The sequence below is a fragment of the Falco rusticolus genome, chromosome Z, assembly GCF_015220075.1.
Source record: "Falco rusticolus isolate bFalRus1 chromosome Z, bFalRus1.pri, whole genome shotgun sequence".
NCBI classification, from domain to species: domain Eukaryota; kingdom Metazoa; phylum Chordata; class Aves; order Falconiformes; family Falconidae; genus Falco; species Falco rusticolus.
The window spans coordinates 70,630,050-70,649,115 of NC_051210.1; the positions used below are offsets into that span (position 1 = coordinate 70,630,050).

The 19,066-nt window shown below is 37.3% G+C and overlaps 1 protein-coding gene across 1 annotated transcript in view; it reads right to left on the bottom strand.

The window, feature by feature from the left end:
• The window catches only part of WDR70 (WD repeat domain 70), a 131,056-nt gene that overhangs the window by 55,327 nt on the left and 56,663 nt on the right, over nucleotides 1–19,066 (bottom strand). Inside the window, exon 10 of the mRNA XM_037373954.1 lies at nucleotides 4,358–4,532. Within this exon, the coding sequence (XP_037229851.1) occupies nucleotides 4,358–4,532 (175 nt within the window). The remainder of the gene's footprint in view (nucleotides 1–4,357; nucleotides 4,533–19,066) is intronic.

The following is a 19,066-nucleotide window of genomic DNA, read 5'->3' on the forward strand; positions in this document are numbered from 1 at the left end:
AAAAACTAGCTCCACAGATCAGCTTGTTTAGCAATATGTATTACTATTGGTCTTGCAAAAACTATGAATGGGCAATCACAGGCAAGACGAGGAATTTTAACCTTTTTGAACTGCAAGTAAATCCAGTGGGTTTACTGCAGTGTCCTGTGCATCAATAGTTTTCAAGGTCTTGTCTTATTTTGAGCACTAATGTTCTCCAACTCTCCATATTTGCCAGACACTTAAACACATCTAAGAACATTTAAATTGAGAGAGTTTTAATATGCTATGTAATGATCAACTATTTCACGCTAGTGTTTCCACTATTCATTGGAAGTTTGAAGGAAGTTATTTTTTATGTCCTTTGAAGCCAAGCTGACAGTGTTCCTGATATTTGAAACACGCTGACAGATTGTTCTGCTAATGTTCACTGTAAATGCACATGTATGTGAACCTTAAAGAAAAACCATGCACTGACAAAATAACATACGTGAGAAAATAACACAGATTTTTGACAAAACAAAAAAAATCCTCTGAGGCAGGTGATTTTAATGGATCACAATTGTGCTGAGGAAGTCTGGAGGAAGGCAAGGCAAAGGCAGAATGCATTTGGCTAATTTCAGCATTAGCACATTAGAGTCTCAGCGTCATGAAGACAAAAGAAAGTCTTAATCCAAAAGTTACAGAAGTGTTTTTCCTCTCACTACATACAGCTGGGAGATCTGGAACTGCACCAAAAAAACAGTGGAGGCAGAAAACTGAATGAAACACTCATGGTGTGCATTACTAGTCAGAACTAAAGAAGGGAACTGATCACACACCAGAATCACTCCCTAGGCACAACAGAAACTGAAAAAAAAAGCAGGTACTGAGGTGGCTCTAAGTGGCTTGGAGAAAACAACTAACTCAACGCTAACTTACTACAAACTACTACCTTGACTTCAGCAGCAGTGACAAAACATGGCATAGAAAATATCTTGTTTCCCTTTGAATAAAAAAAAATTCTCAAAGAATTATTAAGTCACACCATTGTGGACCAAGTCCTACACTAACAGGCAGCAAACAAGTGACACCACAGTGGTGATCGGGACATCACCACACAAGTTGATTTTCAACTTGTTTGTCCTTTGACAGACACTGTAAGAATCATACTTATGCCAGGTGTAAAGTTAGCAAGTCATATGGAGCAGAGAATAATAAAACTATAATCAGCAGTAAGAAACTGTGGCTATAGGGACATGGGAGCTTCGTCAGGGAGCTTCTGCCACCTTGTGAAGTGGTACAGTCTTAGTGAACCCCCAAAGAGTGGCTTCCTACCTGCATGGCAGCCTCTGTCTGGCAAGTGCCCCTTTTGCTCTAGGAAAGGGCATTACCAGACCCTCTTTCCTATCGCGGTACCCACTTCTGCACTTGGTACTGCTGTGTTCATAACCCTTCTCCTGCAGGATAGCAGGGGCTTTACATTACCACTGAAGCAAAGAGAAACTTCCCCCTCTGTGAAGTGGGATGGGTTTGACAGGGATTTTTACTGTCAAACATAAATGTGTCTAAAAGCCTTCACAGACACCCGGATAACAGGGACTACAGTAGTACGTAGTGTGAGCCACTGGCTTTGTGCCGTTACCATCACATGCAGGAACAGCAGTACAGGCATTCAACAGGGTTGAAATGTCATTTATATTATTGCTTAAATGCAAATACGAATTCACACAGTCAAAACAGGCCCTTATTGGATCAGCTCTGGCAGTCAACTAAGTTACAGTTAACTTCAAACACCTTCCTGAATCAGTCCTCCTTCCTGCTGCATATGTGCCAAATTCATTGTGTAAAATAATGATGCCAGAATCATTCCTAACTGATCAAGCATAAGAAATTACAGCAACATTTTCTGCTTTCTAGCAGTAGTGATTTTTGTTACAGATGCAATACGGCCTTCTACAGTTAACCACAAATGCTCTCTTTATTTTGACTTGAAACAGAGGTGTACTGTAGTACAGCAAAACCTGTGTATATAGATCTATGCTTGTTTCAACGAAGTCAAATAATACTTGCTGGATGGGAATTAAAAAATTTCTTGTTCACAAATCGGAAGTTAATATAACTACTGTATATTTCTTTAGGCAGCTTTACCCTCACATCTTGATTCTCCACAGCTTTACCCATCTTCCTGTGTCACCTACAGATCATATCCCCAGAACTGCACTGCTTTGTCATGACTTAGCATTTTTTTGTTCACCTTGGCAAGCATCTCTGCATCCTGTCAGGCCAGTATATGCCTTCATGATTCCCATGCACGTGTCAAGCCCACCCTCCCCTTTCTAAATCCTACTTTGAACACATGTTCCTTTTTTAATTTTTTGTTCTTATCCCTCCTCAACCTCCAAATGCAAGATGAAGGCTTTTTCTTTTTTAAATTATTTCATCAAGATACCTTTTGAAATGCCTGGTTTTAACTATACACAGAGATTGCCTAAGGGTAGCAGCAGTTTTAAATAAAAATGCCACTAAAAACGATTTGCACTGCTCCTTTACACAAAAATCATGTGTATTTCTTAATGACACCAACAAAAGCAAAGACAAAAATTCTTCAGGCTTTAAAATTGCAAATTCAAGGACACTACCAACTTCATTTCCACCAGGAAATCACTTTAGTCTTGTGTTGTTATACAGGGGTCATGAGTTGGAAACTGCGTAAGATGCACAGGACATATCTTTAAATTACTCATAATCGCCTTAAACTGCATTCAATCAGCATTGCAATATGTCATCTTATAGACATACAAAACTTCAAAAGGAAAAGCACATGAAAAAGCAGACTACCAAGAGCACTATTGTTGAAACTACACCAGAAAGCTTAATATTTCAATACTGTATATGTTAAAATAAACAACATACACAGGTGATGAAAGCCAGCCTCTGAAAAATTTATTATTCTGTTAGAATAAGTTTACACTTCGGATGAATTCTCATGCTTCATGCCATTAGGAAGTTTTACTGAGTTTATAGTGGAAATAAAAACAGAAATAAAAATAGATGACAATCCCAAAATACAGGCTGTACTTTCAATATGATCAACAGGCTTTCTTCTCCTTTTATATCTATAGATTTCCTCTTGCCTCCAGCAATAAAATTTTATTCAATCTTCATGAAAAGTTCCCTAAATTGCCTGTTTTCCTTTTTAAAATCAAATGTTTTGATGAGGTTGAACAGACTAACGTAACTTGTATTAGTTCAGTATTATTTCCCCAAAGCTATCCTATTGGAATTGTACAGCTTTCAAAGATTTATGATGTCAGCTTGACTCAAAGGACCCTTCCGCCCTGCCCCACACCCCTCCCATTTCCTCTGTAATCTCACTTTAGTTTCCAAAAGAATTGACCCTAACCTCATCTTCTCCTATGCACGCCATAAGTACTTATCCCATTGAAGCACGAAAGTGAAAGGATTGGGCCAATACAATTCTTTGTGTAAAGATGGGCAATAAAGAAAAGACAACTCGTATATTCTTAGGATGATTAATTTTAAAAGAGTAAAGCTTTGCCTGGTGAACTTTGACACTCAAACATTGCAAACTCTTGGCATTGGACTCTTTTGTAAAGAGGTAACTACTACTAAGCAATAGGGAGCCCTGATTGCTGTAACTTCAAATTATAAAGTAGTAGCCAGAATTGCACATATTCTTTGTCAGGATCATACTAGTTAGAAATTCACTTTAGGTTCAACATGAACAAAGAAATTAAGAGGTATATTCCATAATTTTCAAAAAGTTAAATAGTTCCCCATTTACTGCCTCCTTTCCTGACCGACACTGCATAGATAATTTTTTCAACTCTGCCCTCAGATTAGTTTCGATCCCGTGGGACAATGTAACATCATTTGGCATTTAATGTGTAGCATTACACTTCATCCTCACCCCACTTGGATGCTCTCCTCTGCTTATTATCTGGATGAATAACTGATTTCAGTATGAAGTTTCATGACTTACTGCTTAATGTATTCAATATGTCAAATGAAATATGGAAGCATACATTTTTTAATTACATAAGAACCAACCAGCAATTACAAATTTTTCACAAGCACCACATCCTAAATGAACAATATTCTAAATACAGGTATGTGGCCAACTTTTTTAAAAAAAAAACCAAACAACAACATCTAAGAATTTCCTCAGTGTTTTGAACTGAATTAGCAGCACGCTGAATGATCAGTTGTAGAGAGGCAGAAAAAATATTAAATTTTGCCTATGAGTTATTTAGTTTGCGCGGAGGGGGTGTGGTGTGTGTAAAAATATATAGAAGTAACAAACTGATTTTATCAGCTTCAGCATTCAGCGCTTGATCTATTAGAAGCATATATTGTTATCAGATACTTGACTTACACTCATATTCCTATCCCAGATCTGGATGGAGCCATCTTGACAGCCAGCTGCAATAAGTTTACCATCTCTGCTGTACGTGCAAGTTGTAGGGATCACCCGTTTACCTTGAACTGATCGTGGTTTAAATACGTTTTTGTGCTTTTTTTCATTGTTAACATCCCATGTCCTCACAGTTCTGGAAAAAAGTTTAAATAAAGAGTTGTTTTAGATAAAGTTAATACATGTAAAACAATTTTTCTTATGACACATTCAAACACCTTTTTCAGCACAAATGGCACATAATATTGTTCAAATGAAGTTGTAAAGGCAAAATAGCCTTTAAGGTATCGAATGGCAGTCATGCAACTAACATGGTAACTTTCCAAGTAAGACTCATCATATTCACTAGTATGTGTGAAGGTTAAAAAATAAATTAAAAAAATAAAAATCTGTCTTCCCAAGCTCTTGTAAATACCTAAAATTATTTACAACTAACAAACAACCGAGGTTAATATGCAGGTACTCCATAGTCTCCACTGTCACTGGAATCAGAAGATGAAGTATTCCATCCTTACAAGAATGAATACTTCAGAAACAGGCATGAACATTATAAAATATCTTAACACAGCAGGACTGTCTTAATTGTTCTGACATCACAACAGACAAACCTGCTCTGTAACTGGCAGTATTGCAGACTAGCTATTATTCTTTGAAGTGCCTTTTTAAAATAAAGTCTGAAGAATTAATTGCATTATTGTACCTCTCTTTCAGTAATCCTGAAGGTCCTAGGAGTTCTGTTGTAAAAGTGTTCCTTCACAAAAAGCTCACTTATGTAATACTGTTTTTTCAAGTTGAGTTTTTCCCACTATTTAGCAAAAGAAATTCCTCCTTTTTCTTTTTAATGGAAAAAAAATATCTGCCTGGCTCTTCAATGTTCTTTAGAGACACAAAAACATCCAAAGAGAGAGAACTAAAACACTGAGATACAGGTGGAGCTCTTTAAACTGTCTTAGATACAAATGTTTTCTGTCCGATTTTAATAGTGTTGCTAGTACTTTCCAGATAAAATTCAAAACTCTTTTGGCATCTAATGCAGAAAAGAGTTTCAGGATTTGGCAAAGGAAGGATGATCATTAATTTGGAAAGAAAAAAACCGCTAAGTTCTCAAGACAACCTCATTTGTTTAGACTATACAAACATTGCCTATGATCCAACAGCATGTAATTCACTAGCCTCTAGCAAAGCAAATACCTCTTTTACAACGGCTGCCATTTTTCCAGAACAAGACAAGACACCAGAGCACAACATTAGGAACTTCCATCAGAGCTACAAGACCAGACAGGCTACAGAGCTGACATACATATATAATTCTAAGATAAAACACACAAGAAAATGAGCTGGAAATAGCTCATAGGAGTTATTTAATCAGACATTTAATGATAGTAATGCAAAATCAGTAACTGAATGAATCACCAGCTGTCCAAAATAAAGTAAAAAAAAAAATCAGTCTCATTTTTAAAAATCTTCACATCTCTGATCTGTAAGGCATCACATCACTTCACTGCTCTATTTCAAGCTCTAGCATAAAACATTCAGGTGTTTCTGATGGCTGGTTTGGGTTTTTGTTGGGGGGTTTGGTTCTTTTCTCATTTTAAATGAAACATTAGATTATGATGCATTTTCTACAGTCACGTAAATAAAACCATGCTGCTTTATGGAACAGGTTGCCCAGTGAGGTTATGGAGTTGCCCTTCTCAGTTACTCAAAACCTGTCTGGAAATGGCCATGTGCTAGGTGCCTAGGTGATCCTTCTTTGAACAGGATGGTTGGATTAGACGATCTTCAGAGGTTACTTCCATCCTTAACCATTATGTGACTCAGAGATTCCCCTTTTCCTGTCCATACGCTGTCTATAACCATCTCAGTCTCCTACCTTTCTACAGACATATTGACACTTGCTCCCATTCTGATATTTAGTCAAATTTTGAGGGTTTTTTTCAGTCCTTTCCCCCCATAATATTAAATCCTTCCAGATTCTTATTTGAATCAACTGTGCCTCCAGCTTCTCTTCCTCCTTTTGCGACAGCCGTCTCCTGCTTCCTCTCCTACAGCGCAAGTTTCCCGTGACTGCCTTGGCATACACACTTCTCAGACGGTGTACTTAGTAACATGGCTAAGTGCCATGGAAGGTTTAAAGCCTGTGTCCCCCCTGTTTGCCTTTTTATCTAAGATGCCTCAAGCATCTCAGCTGCAATTCCAAAAACAATCTCTGAGAATCCTTCATCACCCTACTTCTTTCATTTCGCTGGCACAATAAAAACTTTTTGAAGTCTTCAGTCACCTCTTCTTAGGGCTCAATATCCTGTCAAAACCATTACGTCACAACACTATAGCATGTTCAAACCTTCTTATTCATTTTACCTTTCAACTGCAGAGAGGAAGTAACATTTTTTTAAATAAAAGCCCTAAATCAACTCTAGTTTAGCAGGCCAGGTGAAAAATCCAAGTTTCTTGAGCTGCTGCTTCTGCTGCCGTTGGCCCACTCCTCACATGAATTACAAGCCCTGATAAAAATGCCCACATAACCTATACTGTGCTTAACATCCCCTCAATGTTTCTTAATGTCCTAACTAAATGTAGTTTGCTGTTTGTCTTGCTCTATTGGATCTAACTGAAAAACTTTTCTACTAAATATTTTATAAGAATCTCTATATTTACTTACCATCTGACTAATCATCCCCAGACAGCCCTTAAGTCTTAAGCTATGACTGAGGTCTTGAATCTCTTCTTTCACCTCAGATCTTTTAAATGTTTTTATTCTTTATGGGGACATTTCAATTTTTCATTAAAAAATGGACACCATATTGCAAACACATCTCATAATACCATGGACAAAATTTCAGTTTACCACATGAATCAGTCGGCCCGTGGTTTCTGACTGAATCACCACCAAGCAAAACACTAGGAGTCATCTAGAAACTATGTGTGTTCTGTACCTTCACTGAAGGACCTCAGACAGATACTTTCACTACCCTGTCCTAAGGGCCTTCATCACACCGAGTATGACACAGACTAATTTGTTCTGACATTCCCCTTCTGCACTCCATGCTCCATCAATAACCACACAAACATCTTGTCTTTTCTTCCAGCAGGCACTTCGATGCTTCCCACACACACACACACCCTCCACCCATTGTCTTTGCTGTTTACACTCAAAACTTAATTGAGGCCTTTTTCCAGGCACTTTCCCTCACAACACCTAAAACTTTTTTTTATATATATATATATATATATATATACACATATATATAATTTTTTTTTTTTAACTCCTCACATTCTAGTCAGAAGGAAAGGGGTAAACAAGAAAGGAAGCACAAAACCCAAACATTCTACCAACAGGAATATATCTTTAAACTGGCAATACGGCAACAAATGCTAACTAAGGCTGCTTTTGTATTTTCTCTCCGCTTCTGCTACTGACCTCAATGTACAATCACAATGAACTCTGAGAGCATAATTTGGAATTATGCTTCCGGTTTTCTACAGAGAATTTTGTACCATTTAATGATTCTTCCTCCTCCTCAGACGTTACAAAAAATAATTGAACTGCATTACACAAGTCCCATTTTCAATTCCTAACCTATCTGGTCCAATCTAGTGTTGTTCGTGTTGAAACAAAAAAATTAACCCCTGGATCAATCAGATCAATTCCAGAAGATTCATTTTTGTCAAAAAAGCCTCTGACTAAGAGTATCTCCGTAGGCCTAACTAATTGTGGGGTGAATGAATAACACTGTTTTACACATTATGCTGCAGCATTTAGCAGAAATATAATACTAGTAATTATCTGTTGATAGGTATAACCAAGATATTTTTGAACTCCACTGAAAACAAAAGGAAAACATTTCCTGAATGCAGCACTTCTCCACCTGAAAAGAAACTATGCTTAAAGTTTGTTTAGTAAGAACAACACATAGGGATTTTTTTTAAACTGTCCCTACAACATACAATGTCATTCTTTCATCACATCAGATTTTAATGTACTGAATGATACACACAGCCACATAAATATTTTTAACTTCTCTTTCATAAATTTATTTTCAAAGAAAACTTCCACAAAAAAGGCTCCACATACAAAAGTTTAAATTTAAACTTCTTAAATGGTGAATTGCACATCTGCAAAACAGATTTTGTAAAGTACTTATATTTGCCAAGAGCAATTCAAAGCAACTTAGAAAAGGATGGGAATGTTCTTTTGGAAAGGTAATGTGGATATTTTCCTGACCACTGAAGTAAATGACGCATAACAACAACTAATTTAATTACTGCGACTGGGGGGTGGGGGGCGTTTTTGGGTTTTTTCCACCACAAATGTTTTTTCTTTTTTTCTCCCCTTTTTTCCAATGTCCTTATGATGTTATTGCTAAGTCAAAATTTTAAATAAAATTTACTATTGATAATGCTGCTGTATTACACAAATTATTAGAGGTATTTATGTAGCTGCATTTCCCAGTCTGCAAGCACAGAAAATTTCTCAAAGTCTTGATTCAGCAAGCCACTGTCCATTCTGATACTATTCTAATACAACCTGCTGAAATTCAAGGAGTGAAAAAATCCAAACATTAAAAACCTGACCTGTCAGATTCCACTAAGCTCCTCTGCCTGTCCCATCTCCTGTTTCTACTTGGCTGTAAAACTCTCTTGCACAATACTGAATGTTACTGGCATTCAATATAGAATAAATACATTAAGTCTACTCTTAATAATTAAGTCTATTCTTATCACACTTAAAACACAAAAAAGCAACAGCATAAATTAATGCCAAAAGTACAGACCAGGCTTAATATCTAGTAATTCTACTATAAAGCTTATCTTTGTAATACATTATATAATGCCTACCTTTCTAATATAAGGTTGCCCAAAAAGGCTACCTTGGAAAGCTGTAACATACTTTAAAATTGTAAAAATACTGCTGCAATGGAATTTATTGTCAGAGCACAGAATTCCAAGTCATCTTATCAGCAATAGAAAACACATTTTTAAAAGCATTAAATTAAGCCTCTTTATAAAAAAATCAACCGAACTTAAAGTAAGATTTTTTCATCCTTTTTTATGAGATTAAACAACCATACCTACACAGGAATGAAATTAAGATGCTTGTATAATATGGACAAAAATTATCTAAAGCAGAATATGTAAAGAGGATTCATAAGAAAAAGCCGAAAAGTTCTCTTAGAGATGCACTCCGTGCATATGGGGGTACAAGACTATGTCAGCAACAAAACTTTCATTACTATATTCTCTTTGCCCCCTTCCAGCAGAAGTTATAGGCTTCTTCTTTTGAGCACATGGGTCCAAATGAAGGTTGAATCACCTGCCAGATACTGAAAAAAATTGTACACACAAACAGATGGAGAAATGCAGAGCAACTTTCCATATTTGTTTGGCAGAAAAACTTCTAAATAAGCTACCTACTCCCAGCATCTGAACAGAGTTAAAATAATTTAAACCAGAATACATAAAAAGACACGTCCAACATAAGTAAAATTATAACTATGGAAGGAATGCCAAAAATAGATACAAGTTAGTAATTCACAATTCTTCAGCTTCTTTGTTACTTAAATAATCCCTAAATGTAAAAAACTAACAAAAACTTTAACAGATAAAACATTTTACCAGAGTAAGAAACAAAAACATCAAAATTCATTTTTATGTGGTATGAAGCAAATGGGTTGAAGCAACTCTGCAACAGTATTTTTCCACATTTCCAAATGAAATTGATAGCCATTTTTCAATAGAAGAAATTACCACCATTTGGGTAATTACAGCTGAGTTATAATTACTGGGGGGAAGGGAGCACGGAATAGATTCGGGCACGGAACTACACCTGTTATCCAGTCCAAATGTATTAAAAGAGCAACCAACCCAAAACTGAAATGACACATAAGCATGTCTGACAGAGCATGGACACTTTCTGAATTACTAAGTAAAAATCCTGCTGCTGGCCAATATCCACAACATGGAGAAAAACTAAATTAGAAAAGAAGACAGAAAAGAACTAAGAAGGAGTATTAACTGGGTTAAGGAACCAGAACTCTTAATGGAGGTCAGGGAAAAGATACAGATGGAAAGAGACTGACTGAGTAAGAAGAATAAAAGCAAGGAACAAAATATAACAGCGATAATGTCATGCCAGATTTGGCATGACTGCTTTCAAGTAAGCTTTGTAGCATGTTCATGACAGAAACACAGCAGCAGCAGCAGCAAATGCTAGCAAGTTATGACATACAATCACTTCTGGCTGAGGAACTGGCCAAACAGATGCATTCAGACATAAAAAGTCACCCACCAATATGTCTATATAACGCCTTTCAGGTTAAAATGACAGTTGTAAAGACTTGTCTTTACATTACATTAGCATACTTGACAACAAAACTTCTTATTCATGGCATAAGAAGTCTATTTGTACTGAAATGCAAAGCTCACAAGGCTTTCCAGACCAAGTAATTTTTGTTTACTCAGATTAAACTACTGATCAGGCTAACCATACACAAAGGCACTCTTCAAAAGGATTAAGAACTTGAAAGTAGCAACAAACTTTCTAGAAATAAGCTGCTAATCAACATACTACAAACCTTACCAATTCAGTACTGACACATACCATCCAAGCAGAACCCAGATTTAGAAATATTTGCTTAAGACATCCAGCCATCCAGACCCTTCCTTCCTCAACGTTATCAATAGTAAAAAATAATCTCTTCAATATGTACAATTAGTTAGGCCCTTGACCATGCAGTGATGAACAAGGGGATCATCTATGCATCTTTTCCTTGCTTCAGTTTCTGCATTACAGCAAGAGTACTCATGGAGAATATAAGCAGAGATGGAAACACAACTAATATAAAAAGCAACCTAATGTGAAAAGGCTGTTTCTTCAATAATTCTTTTAAATAAGCAGATCTCGTACATGATCTTGCACATGACTTACACAATCTATTTCAGCTATTCCGTTCTAAGGGCCTGTACAAAGTGATGGGAAAAAAGTATTCTGTGGAATTTTGCACAAGGTTTTTTTCAGTGCATTGTTAATTCTTTCAAAATCTGAAAAATTCCCCCAAAGTACTTCCAAATCAGCTGATCAAAATGACAAACTTGAAAATCCCATCATTCTCAAAGTCAAAGATTATAGCAGACATATTCTGCACATCACACTGGCAGAGGATAAATGACAAAATAGAACACAGGAAAAAAAATAATCATAGATTGTAAAAGTTGACATTTATCAACTATCAACAACAGCTGTTAACTCAAAGCACAAGAAAGAGCATCCAGACACACAAATGGGAAGATTTCAAAATGGATCATAAAAGAAATTCCAAGATTCTGCTCTAGAATTTTTTTCCTCTTGTGAATTCCCACCGAACTATACTGCCCAATGCAAGATTCAGATAAATACCTTACTTTCTCCAGTCTTTAACTTCAAAGATTCTGAATGCTTTAATTCAAACCAGCGTTTCACCTGAGACCTAAAAGTTTTACAGGACATTTTTGTCTTTTTAGTAAGATTTTTATGTATGCCTTCTTCAGATTTTCAAAAAGACCCTCGAACTTAAAACTACACTTGCTCTTATCATATCTAAAGAATACATTTGGGTTTTTATATATAATTTGTTTTGCTAAATGTATAGGTCTTGAAATAATTAATTATCTGTAAATCAAGTGTTCTTACATAATTAAAACCAGCTAAAAAACACACTACATATAATAGATCATGTTTACTAATGAATGAGGATACCAGCAATCTACTTGGAATGTAATCATTATCGTGGAAGACAGTATAACATATGAAAATATAAGTCATATACAGAAAGGTAGAACAACAAAAGTAAAGTAAATGACAGAAAATTTTGCTACAAAACCCCAAACCAACAACATTGGTATATGTCTTTTCCATTAACAGTTATTGGAAAGTTCCAGTGTAGTTACTAATGCTCAGAATTTTCCTCACATCAAAACTAAATCGTCTGAACATAAGTAAAGCAGAAGGCTTTGTGGGAGGAATCTTACAACCTCAGAAGAAGAGATAGGAAAGGTAGTATTATTGGAATGAACATACAAGAAGGAATGTGGAAGTGAAAAACATATTAATTACGGAAGACCGAAAAAGCTAACTGCTGGACAGAAAGCAGTAATGAAGGGTATGCAGGCACACAATTATTATGCTAGTAAAAGTGCATACTTCTAAGGAAGGAGGAGTAAGATTCCACATACATGTTACATTCAGTGCTGCTCAGAACACAGAAAAACAGAATAAATCTAAAAAAAGTGAGTCCATACAACCAGAAAGAGTAAGAGAGGTGGAGGGAAGGGGGCGGGGGGGGGCAAACAAAACCCTCCCACCAAACCAAACAGCCTCAAGAACCGATGCACAAGAATAAATTACATACAAAGAAAATAATGTTAAGTAAAGCTTCAGATATTATTGAGAGGAAAATGTACTGCACTGAGCACTATCATAAATACATTAAAATTCTACAGAAAATAAATGGGAAGGCAAATCACAGAGGCATTAAAAAATCCCCACAAAATAACAACAAAAACCCACAAACATAGCCCAGAACACTGTTTAGATGCCCAAAAGAGTGATACAGAAAAAGGCCTCTTCAGACTAACAGAATAGTCCTCAAATTAAACGCATATACTGTACTGAAAAGGGCAGTTTCAGGCCTCATAGGTTAATAAAAAATAATTCAGGTGTTTTAAACGTGTGGTTGCAATGGTTTCTTCCCTGAAGAACTTCTGACGTTTAAGTCAAAGTAGTTACAATGGATTCAGTCTATCTGACAAAACCTCTTCCACAGGCCAATGTAGGCCTATGGAAAAAAACCCAAACCTTTTTTCCATAGGCAAAACACATGCGCACCGTGCCCAAATCCCGACAGGCCTTTCTCCCTCAGTATTCCCTTAAATATTAAAGTATTTCCTTCTATATTTCTCTCAACTACTGAATATATTTGACTGCATTAGTAATAAGCATTTGGGCAATGAAACTGCATTAAGAGAAAATAAAGCACAGTAGTTTTGAATTGCTTTTTCAGTGGCACTGACAGCTAATTTGCTTTGTTTCTTGTGGATGAAGTCTTCATATACAAATCTGACTGAAGAAAGAGGTTGTTTTTCTTTGCATCAGTCATTATGTTGGCAGTCATGGATGTCTGCAAAGCAAATTATTTCTCCAGTTCAAATCAGCAAAGTATCTAAAGCAAGTCTTTTGAAAACCATTTATAGAGTAGGTTCGAGAACTGTCCACCTTTAATGAAGCATATTGAGTTCTGTGAAAAGTCAATATGCTTTTGAATTAGTAATAGTTTGAAGTCTATGTCAATGTGTGCTATTTAAAAAAAAACAATCAGTGGTATTTTCCTGAGACTATGTAGCACTTTGCACACAAGAAGTCCTTCATATACCATTCCAGCACATCTAACTTTAATATTATTATTTCTATACAGAACATTAAGTCAATTACAAATATTTATGTGATTTACTTCTGAAAGCTGTGACAATAAAAGGAGGTGCAATTTTGTGTCATTTTCCAAATGGTGTGGGAAGGCAACCAACTGAGACCTCACCTCCAACTTAGTAAAGATAAGAGTAGGATGTAATCAACCTCCCTGTGGGGTACATCTGATTAAGATCAAAGGGGAAGACTTCTGGTAAAGGACATCTCAACAGTTCAAGTTACTGTCACCTGCATGAACTGAAATAACTCAAAAGCAGCCTTGCATGATACTGCAAAAGCAGGAAGAGTAAATCACTAAGAAAACAGGATCCTTTCTAAAAAGCTTATTAGTCATGGGTATAAAATAGTTAAGGCTCATTTGGATCTCATTCTTCTACGCTCCAATAAATAACTTAGATTGGAACTAACACTCAGCAGAACTTTCCATTAAACCAGTGAAAAATCAACTGGAATTAAACTGTAGTCAAGCAATTAAAAGTTCTGTGAAGCAACACCTCAGCTGATCCTATATGCATGACAATTAGTTTTAACCATTTTTGCTGCCTTCTCAAATCTCACTTACAGCTATTTTTCTGCAGTTCCATTAGCTATCAAAAACAATCTAACACACATAAGTAACATAAGAGAGAAAATTGTAAATCTTAAATGTATTTTGATTTTAAAATTTATTCTAAATAATTCAAAGTTTGATTCAGCTGTACATTTTAACTACGCACTTTGGTTTACAGAAATTTTTAAAAGTGAGCTTTACTTTGCATTTCTGAACTAAGAAACAAAATTTGTTATGTTGTAGTACAATCTCCATTAAAAAAACTTATGAAAGGCTTATAAATACCAAGCTAAACTGCAGCGCATGAAGTGTAAGTACATACAAATGTATGTATTTATCGTATTTTCTGGAATACACATCAAAGTGTAAGACACTTCTCCCCCAAAACTTCACAGAGGAAGCATGTTTTGGAAAGAACAAATACAGTTCTTAGCCTGAGGTCTCCAAAGAGTCCTGACGCAGTCCTGTATCTGTCTAGATAACCACGCAGAGAATAATTTTTTTACATACTTGTCACTATGGTCTGCTCACATCATAATATTGCTGCTACTGAAGAAGCTCCTATATTCCTCTCTGACTTTTGTCTAAGGTTAAAAGTCTAAAGCAAAAGGTTAGTGGACAAAGTAGTATTCAATTCCACTATTTCTGAATATGAAAACTAAGGGATTTATGCTCCCTTATCGGTTATGTTCTCCACACGGGAAAATATTGTTTTCCTGGAGTTGAAAAATTTGTAGATTTAAATACAGTAAAGGCAGGACACAAACAACTAAGGAAATATTTTTAACAATCTGTTTTTCCTTTGAAATAAAAAAGACCAGAGAAGTGACTTGTTTCATAAACCAATGCAATAAAAAAATCAAGCATCTCCAGTCTGAGCACATTACTTTGTAGTGCTCTGGTCTTTAAGCCCTGGAATTTCAGTCTGCTCAGAAATCCACCTTTTAGTTCACTGCACAGCCTGCTGTTACTTGAGCAACCTGATCTAAGTCAGCCTTGCACTAAGCAGGCAATCGAAAAAGATGACCTTCAGGTATCCTCTTCAACAAATTATTCTGTTACTCCAGATAACTTGAAAGGGTGCTTTAAAATGCATTTTGAGCATATGAGTATTCTTGGCAGAGACACACACTACTTACATGTAAAATTCTATGAACCAACATAAAACTGCTCAAAAGCTAGTAAAACTAGAACTAAGTCCAAAATCACAATAAAGACAAATAGCATCAATATCACTGACTTCATGAGCTACTGGGAGATGGATACTGGCAAAACTGCAGAAGCTCAAATGGGGGCAACTCACGTCCATTGCTCCTACATGTTGTAAACAGCATGTCTTACTTCTCCACTCCCTTCTGCATTCACAAGTAGTTCACAAGCACCTATTCCCACACCTATTCAGATACTCCACAGTAATCAAGGTTTAACTCACAGCTGAAAGCGCTCCTACACAGGTCAATCAATTAGTAGGGAAATTCTCAACTCTTTTCCAGCTAGAACTCACGGATGTCTCCTCAATAATGCTGCTACTCTTTAAATGTGTGTAAATGCCCAGCTCTAGCCTTCCTTTTTTACCTGGGGAATCAGCAAAATTAATAATTTTTGTTTCATTAGAATCACAGAATATTTCGAGTAGGAAACAGGATCATCAAGTCCAAGCCCCCGCTCCTCGCAGGAGCGCCTGAAGCTAAGCCGTGTGACCGAGCGCTGCGCGGGCGCTCCTTGAGCTCTGACAGGCCTGGTGCCGCGACCACTTTCCCCGGCGGGCGGCCACCTGCCAGTGAAGACCCTTTTCCTAACGTGCAGTCTGAACCCCCCGGTGCCGGCCGCTGCTGCCAGAGAGGGATCCCGGCTCCCCCTCCGCCGCCGGCCCTGGGGAGGCGCAGCTGCCATGAGGCCCCCCTCAGCCTTCTCCCCGCTGACCCAGCCGGGTGCCCTCAGCCGCTCCTCCGATGCCTTTTGCCCGGGAGGCATTTTGCCATCTCGGTTCACCCTCCTCTGGGCACACCCGAGCAGCTCCATGTCCTTCGGACACCGGGGCGCCCAAACCGCACGCAGCGCTTGCCGTGGGGCCACACCAGTGCAGCGCAGAGTGCCATCAGCCCAGACCCCAGATCCCTTTCCACGGGTCTGCTCTCCAGCTTCTCATCCCCCAAGCTGTATGCATAACCAGGATTTCCCTCTCCCAGCTGGAGAATCTGGCGCTTGCTCTTGTTAAATTTCATATATAACCAGCATAAAGCTGGTTGGTGAATGTCAAGCTCCCTGATCTATCCATATCTGTCAGGCCTGCACACCCTCCAAGGAGTCCACATCTCCTCCCAGTTTAGAATCATTGGCAAAATTACTTAAGGCACATTTGATTCCTGCATCAAGATCACTTATAAAAATGTTAAAGAGCGCTGGCCCTAAAAATGATCTCCAGGGAACCCCACTGATGACTGGCCACCGGCCTGATGTAACCCATTTATTGTAACTCTTAGAGCCCAACCCACCAGCCAATGGCTCACCCAACACATTATGGACTTGCCTAGCTGTGTGCTGGGCATTTTGTCCAGAAGGTTGCTGTGAAAGGAAGTATCAAAAGCTTTGATAAAAATAAAAAACCCTCCACATTTACTGGCTTTTCTTGGTCAGCCTTGTCATAAAAGGAAACAAACAGGACTTCCCTCTCATGAACCCGTGCTGGTTATGACCAATGACTGTGTTGTCTCTCAAGTAACACCCAAAATAACCTTCCCCATATTTTTACCAGGCACTGAAGTGAGACTGACAGGCCTGTAATTACCAGGGTCTTCCTTTTTACCCTTCTTGAAATAGCAGCATTTGCCAGCTTCTACTCAACTGGAAGCTCTCAGTGAAAAGCATGTTCAGGACACTTTGTATGTTTAGTTCCTTCCAAACAGAACAAAAGGCACTGAGGAAGCTCTTATAAAAATAAGTAATTTCTGAAATAGTTTTTAATTTTTATATACTTTTACATTTAAAATCCAAATGTGTTTTCTCTTGAAGCAAGAGAGCCATCAATAAACAGATGTAAATGGGTCAGAAGTGTAAAGGGCCAAATTCAGACTGGGACCACCAAATTTCATCACTCCTGGCACCCTCAATTTTGTGGAAAGGTAATAGAGATTTTAGAAGTGCATGAGATGTTAAAATCTCCTCTTGCACATAGCTACAACCAGCCGTTTAAATCCAAAAGCTACTGCTGATTTTACACAGCCCATGATAGGCATTCCTAAGTTACCATCCAGTTCCTACCACTGAAAAAGCTGAACCACCTTGTTTGAAAGTATGTACAGTAGCTGCAGAGAAGTCCATGTGAGAACTGTAAGTTTAACAGACACTTTCAGGCTTTGGTGAAATCAATTTAAGTTGTAAACTAAATTTACAAGAACACTTCCATTTCCAAATGGAGAAAAATAAAAAGTACATTTTCATGTCACATCTACTGTTTGCACATAAACACCATGAACAACTTCACATGCTTACTAAAATCACTGCATTTATACACAGACCAGATACATGTGCATATATGTGTAGTTCAAATGACTGTGAAGGAACTAAAATTCTTAATTCTTGATCCATCACCACTGGGTGTATAACTCAGATTCTACTGTGCGAGTTTCTCTGTCTTACACTGACAAACAGAATGAGCCTCCCCTATTCCATATGGAATAAACTTGGAAGCTGTAGATGACATTAAATTCTGAAGTTATTTCAGAAAAACAAACTGATCTAGTCTTGGAATCAATATATGAGACTCCATATACGTGCAGAACCCCAAAACAAAATTGGAAGATCAAAGCACAATGCTTAACTGAACACCGAGCCTTCAGAAAAAGTTTTTGTTTATATGAGGTGCAGTGTAAAAAACACTTATTAATCAATTTCACTTCAACCATGCTATGTGGACAGTAGAGTTTTGTTCCTGTCTATGTGCATAAATACATCTGGATTTTAAAATTAAAACCATTCCTTAGAGTCTAGGGACAAAGCGCATGCCATACTCACTTCCAGAGAGCCACGTGTAATATAATAGCAAGACTTGCTTAAATAAATGAGGAAAAATAACTGGCACAATTTAGCATGCTTTGGTCCCCCATTTTCCTTGCATCGCACCAAGTTTTTCTTCTGTTTTAAATTTTTAGTTCTTAATATAATCTACCTGAAAGTGTACAAACCCTTTAAAAATGAAGTTACGCAGTAAAAATACCAGTTATAAAACCCTCCAAGTGCAATCTCTTACAACTGTCTGTATTTTTTTATTGGAGCAGCTAACATTTTAATCAAGAAAAACTTCAGAAAAATATTAATATAAACATACATAGTTTATAAAGACAAAAATAGCTTTACTAACCCTTTTGTAAACATACAGCTTTCAGCAAGGGTTAGCACAGTCATCACTCAAACTCCTCTCAACCAGGCCTGCTCATTTGCTGTGCTCTCTTAATCAGCTCTGCACTGCATATACATTTATAAATAGGTAAGTTAGTCCAGGAAAAGTCATCCTCACATATCTGGAGTAGACTTCACACCTTTACACATGTCAAGATGAAAAGCAAACTGCTATGCCAGTGCAGTGCAAATTACGTACACAAGCGAGACAGCAGCAATTTCTTGATGAAAGCACTCATATAAAGAACAAGTCCCCAGAGGT